This window comes from Etheostoma spectabile, chromosome 21, assembly GCF_008692095.1.
Source record: "Etheostoma spectabile isolate EspeVRDwgs_2016 chromosome 21, UIUC_Espe_1.0, whole genome shotgun sequence".
Lineage (NCBI taxonomy): Eukaryota > Metazoa > Chordata > Actinopteri > Perciformes > Percidae > Etheostoma > Etheostoma spectabile.
Window position 1 is genome coordinate 17593185 of NC_045753.1, and position 6077 is coordinate 17599261.

Genomic DNA, 6077 nt, shown 5'->3' on the forward strand with positions numbered 1-6077 from the left:
GTGACATAAAACATGACAACCTTGCAATTGTAGAGCTAAATCATCAAAAATGAAATCAATATTTTATGGGGAAACAGATATGAATCTTTAGCTCCTCATTTGTCAAGTTTATATGTATCATTTTAGTAATGACATAATGTTGTCCATGGAACAAAATGCCAACTGTTTTGTTAGTTTTGTCTTTATATTGTTATTTAGAAAAGAACACACACTCTCTGGAAATACATTTTATTACAGCCTGAAAAAAGACAAAGAGGATGGGCTTTATGGGACTAATACATTTGTCAAATTCAATGACAAGTCTTTACATTTGTTTCCCTCAGGATAATAACACAGGGGCACCATGTCGGGGTGTGACTGGTTCTAAGTCTTCATCTAGACAGCCATAACCAGAAATACATTGACTTAATCATTCAAACATTTTTGGTTGTTTCACTTAAAATGTGACAGGAGCTGATAAACTGTACTATACCAACATTATGGTGATGATAAGCCTACCCTTTCTATAAAAAAAAAAAAATACATTCTTATTTTCTCTCTCTCTCTCTTGTCCTGCCCCATCTTCTGGCCTCTCTGTGCAATCTGTGCTTCTGCCACCTTTGGCACCAGCCCGCCCACCAACACCTGTGCCAGGCCTGGCAACCCAAACCAAGACGCTCTGCTTGGCTCAGTTCAATTGACTCGTTTGGGCAATTGCACCCTGACTCTGATCTTTATGGCGGGTCCCTTATTTATTCCAGGCCTTGTGAAGACAGTTTTCTCTCTTATGTTGGAAACTCGGCTTTGCCTTATGACATTTCTATGGGGATCTAAACGTTCCATTGGCCTATTAATTCTTGTAATTGTAAAATTAAAATATTTAATACATTTTCCCATAGGGCTCATGAGGATTATTTGGTTTTCCCATCCAGCAATCAACAACCCTATCCCATCAGTAGGCCTAGCCTATAAGTAATCCTATAACAACCCAAAATTATTTTACTGATATCATTCTAAAATTGATCATAATAGGATTGCTATAATTACTTCTCTAAGGGGATTGTTTTCCTAAACCGTCTACATGAGATTAACCCCGTTTTTCCCAAAGATGGAGGCTAACAGAAGATGTTTGAATCCAGTACGGTTTGTTTGTGCCATTCACTTCTTATTCCATTTTCTCTTTCAGCTCAGTGACAGATGGCGAGTCCCTCTCCCCCAGGGGAAGCCAGTCTCTGTGAATGCGGCCGCATGTCAATCACCGGCTCTCATGTGATGGCTCTTGCCAATGACGTGCCAGCCATATGGGCCTGGCATCAGAGCTGGTATGTAACCCACCCAGTCCTGCCTCTGAGGTGCCACACTGATCCCTCCACGCGTTTGGGCTGGGGATAGCAGCAGCAGCAGCAGCAGCAGCAGCAGCAGACAGAGCAGGGCGGCAAGAGAGGAGAGAGAGGTGTGAGAGCAGAACACAGCGCCTCGCCTGCAGAAGCATCCGTGCAGGTCGTGTGGATGTGATGCCCACCCGGGGAGAGATGGTGTAAACAACCCGCTTTGCCCCGTCACTGAGCTCCACCACGGAGGTAGGTTGCACATTTCAAATCAACAAGAGACATATCAGATATGGATCAAGATTTGTTTTTGTCTTTGTGTATGTTGTATTGTGAGGGAGGAATTAGAGCATCAAAATAAGGGACTCGTTTTTTTCCCCCTGACATCTCTCGCATCTTTTTCTCGCATACGACAAGAGCTTTTCATCTCTTCTTCGGGCTCTGTATCGGTTTAATCAATAATAGTCACCCAACTACGTTTGATAGATTTTGTTTGCATAAATGTAAAAATCCACAATGATATCTCGAGAGCTAGATAGATTAGGCTCCGTTATGAGCACTGGAGAGTGTATTTTATTAAATTGCATTAGAAAATCGTAGAATAAAAATATTAGGTGTGTGTGTGTGTGTGTGTGTGCGTGTCTGTGCTTGGTGTGTGTGTGTGTGTGTGTGTGTGTGTGTGTGTGTGTGTGTGTGTGTTGTGGTTGTGTTGTGTGTGTGTGTTTATGCACGACGCGCGTAGAGAACTGTGGGGGTAGAATTCTCCATAGAGATACACAGGCTAATTGACAAGGTATTGGTTGGCATTAATTACATTGTGCTTACGAGATTAGAAGAAAAAAGATGGACTCCACACGCACAGCTGAGCTCAGAATACTGGAAAAATCCGATTTTGGGATGCTACAGCTTTTGTTTTGTATAAAATGTTGCTTTTATAAATAACTTGTCTGTTTAGCATGAATGATTGGTCAACGTGATACCAATAATCCTGAGAAATACATCCAAATCTTTTAAATGAATGATGATCAAATATCATATAATACCTCGCCTTGTGGCCCTTTGAATGGCTTTGATTAACATGTAACCTACTTTTTTTAATTAAGGAGCAGATCAATTTGTAAAGTCCACTCCCTCGACACACTGTAACAGAGTGTAACTGCGAGTCTGTAAGGACTAAAGTTTAGCAAATGTAAATGTCAGCTCGGGTTTGTGGCGTGTGGCCTGCATGGTCTAGAGGGATAGGCCTAAATGGGCTTCAGGAACCTGCAGAGGCTCTGGTCCTAAAGCCACCGTTATTATTATTATTATTATTATTATTATTATTATTATTATTATTATTATTATTATTATTAATTTCACTTTCTGAAATACCAGCAACAATTCGTACAGATTATATGTATTTTTTAATCACAGACATCTTCTCAAGTTTCGCTCTTTTGGATGAAGTCATTTTAAAGCGGATTGTATAGAAACCTGTTAATTCAGAGCCGTTACAAATGTTTGGGACCCTGTGGTCCAGTGTGTCCCGGCTGTGCTGGAATTCCTCCAGGTTGGTAATTTAGAGGACGGATGAGGGACCCTGGGGGACCTGCTGCAGCAGGCCAGCCCCGCTCCCTGTGCCGGACTGCTGGAGGGCACAGACCGAGGCACATGTGGAGGCCAAGGGGTGGCCCAGACTGTTGCTATTTGCCATTAAAATGATCACATTTGATTAAAAAATATATATATACTTACAAATTAAACGACTAGTCTTTCTTTCTAAAAATCGTTGTTATAATAAAAGTATGGGGATCATTAACATCATTAACAAACCTTTAAAACTGAGATTTGTATTGAGGCCCAATTTCCCCAGTTCAGCCTAATTTTAAATAACCAGAATCATAGGATAACATGAAAACAAATTCTAAACTTGATGGTAAATAGGCTACCACAGACCGTTTAATAAAGTATAGTCTATTTGCCTTGGGTAAGGGGCATATAGCCTACACCCTACGGCCTCGTGGGTGCTCACTGAGACAGCTTCTCCTGCTTTGACAGCGCGTCTATGGGTGCGTAAACAACAGCAGGGAGCAAAACAGTCCAGATAAAGTGTCGACTGTGTCTATTGCAGGTTGCTTGCCACGATGTTGAGCCGTCTGTTCAGCGAGGTCCTGCCGGACGTTCAGAGGCTCGCAGCTGACTGGGTGGCGGACAATGAGAACGACCAGTGCAAGGACAAGGACGGGGAGCACGAGCCTTGTCACCTCGAGGACGACGACGACGACGAGGACCTGGACGAGCCACTGGAAGGCAGCAGTCGAGCTGAGTCTGAGATGGCCGGCGACGATGATGAGGACGATGAGGCCGAGGAAGGGGAGTGCGACGGTGAGAACAGTGGAGACAAACCCAAGAAGCGCGGCCCAAAGAAACGCAAAATGACTGCGGCGCGCGTGGAGCGCTCCAAGGTGCGTCGAATGAAGGCAAATGCGCGGGAGCGCACGCGCATGCACGACTTGAATTCTGCGCTGGACAATCTGCGCAAAGTGGTGCCATGCTACTCCAAAACCCAAAAACTCTCCAAGATAGAGACTCTGAGGCTCGCCAAGAATTATATATTAGCCCTTGGGGAGATTTTACGCAATGGGAAACGGCCAGATGTGGTGGCTTACGTGCAGATGTTGTGTAAAGGCCTGTCCCAGCCCACTACCAACCTAGTGGCAGGCTGTCTGCAGCTCAATACCAGAAACTTCCTGACTGAACCGTGTTCAGATGGAGCCCGCTTCCACATGCCCAGCTCTCCTTTCTCCGTCCATCCCTACTCCTACCGGTGTTCCCGCATCTCCAGTCCTCATTACCAGCCCGGAAGCAGTGCGCTTAACGTGCGGAGCCATTCCTACGCACCTGGGTACGAGGCCGTGTACCCGCCGGGTGGGACGTCCCCCGATTATAGCAGCCCGGACTACGAGGCCCCGCACAGCCCACCGGTCTGCCTGAATGGCGGAATGACCGGAAGACAACAGGAGCCTTCTGAGGCAGACAGGAACTATCATTACTCTATGCATTATTCCGGACTGACCACGTCTCGGCCCAGCCACAGCATACCTTTTGGGCCCTCGGGAGCGCCACGCAGTGGCGGCGCGCACTCGGAAAACATTCCACCTTTCCACGACGTGCACTTGCACCATGACAGGGCGCCGCCGTACGAGGATCTCAATGCTTTTTTCCACAACTGAGCCCTTACAAACGGACGCATTGATCTTATAATGACAATCTTATAACGTGTAATATTGGTTGGGAAACAAGAGAAGCTTCTGAAAGGATGAGCGATGAAAGAAAAAGTCCTCTGATTTCCTTCTGTATTTGATGTCATCCCTATACTGTTGTACATCCTATCAGTGTGTCCAGTAATATCCTGTATGCAGAATGAGTGCAATTGACATAAAGATGTAAAGGCCACAACAGAAATAAAAACATGGTTTATAACTGTCTGATATGATCGAACCACTCTTCTTGTCAACAGACATACAGCTTTAACTCTCGGGCTGTGTGGATATTTACTGTACATGTAGACAGAAAGTGGCTCTGGCGTTTTCATGAAATAATCTTGTTTTAAAAATACAATTTAGGTTAAAAAACAAAGCTTCCACACAAAGAAAAAACAACTCGTCCGAAATAATGGATGAGAGCCTCAGGCTTCAAGTCAGTGACAACATCAAAATGGATACTGGTTTCAACAGGAATGTCAAAACACATTTGAGTTACTTATCTTATTTTGTTGATATAAATCAAATATTGAAATCGCCTTTGGAAGGGGTCAGCTGCTGTAGATTGTGCAGTTTATTTCAATAATAGATGCCATGAATATGATAAAAGCAAAAAAATCTTGCTTGTTTTTTTGGTATAGATATTTTAATTCAATCCAACACATACTGTGCACAAAGGTGAAATCTGAGATTTAACTTAATTTTAACTTGACCAATTAAAAATGTATAGGCTGGGTATAATACAAATATTGTCATGAATGACAGGAGGCACATTGCACACAATCACTGATTTGGGTGAAACTAAATGCCTTGGCCTGTAGCATCTAAAATATCTGAAGAACAGGGTCAAATAGCACTGACAGACAAAAAATCTGAAATTGTGTAATGACTAATAATGGAAGGTAAATTTGACAAAATGCTTGTACTGAAACAATCCAAGAAAACAATGGATATAAATAAATAAATGACTGTCCAATAACTTGGACAGTTATTCTACAGAAATCAAACAACAAATTGATAGAGTTAGCAGAATACACACTACAAATGGTAACAACTCTGAAGAAATAGAGCATATTCATTGACCACTTTTTGTTTTATTCTCACACTCCGACTTGGACATCCTGCAGCTTTGAACTTGGGAGTGTCCTTAATACAATTCATAGGGACTTTATCCTGTCAAATGTGCCAAAGGTACATTTCCTTGGAGATAAACATGGGCTAATAATTATTGTATTAGTGAGATTGTGCTTATTCAGATCAGATAGACCTGATCTGCAAAACTGTTGGTTAGCAACAAGGAAGCTTGGAAAAAATTACAACAAACCACAAACAATGTTCTTGTTGAATTATTTGAAAATTCCAGACCCATGAGTGAGATGCCACATAGCAGTTTCTTTTTCCTGTTTTAACAGAAAACATTTCAAGTCATTAATACACTCAACAAAACAGCAACTGACCACCACCCCAGATGATTTTAAACTACAATGAGCTCTTTGAAGCCCATAGAGACTTAGATAAATAGACTTTT

At 42.7% G+C, this 6077-nt stretch overlaps 1 protein-coding gene across 1 annotated transcript; it reads left to right on the forward strand.

Moving 5' to 3' along the window:
• The first annotated feature begins 1157 nt into the window (after window positions 1-1157).
• Window positions 1158-4774, forward strand: LOC116671635 (neurogenic differentiation factor 2). Its single transcript, XM_032502982.1, has 2 exons — window positions 1158-1559; window positions 3418-4774. Exon 2 carries the CDS (start codon window positions 3431-3433, stop codon window positions 4517-4519), a length of 1089 nt encoding a protein of 362 aa, XP_032358873.1. The 5' UTR covers window positions 1158-1559; window positions 3418-3430; the 3' UTR covers window positions 4520-4774.
• The last annotated feature ends 1303 nt before the right edge of the window (window positions 4775-6077 follow it).

What these genes read in the sequence shown, in the direction of transcription:
- LOC116671635 (XM_032502982.1), top strand. Translation starts at nt 3,431, where the DNA reads ATGTTGAGCCGTCTGTTCAGCGAGGTCCTGCCGGACGTTCAGAGGCTC.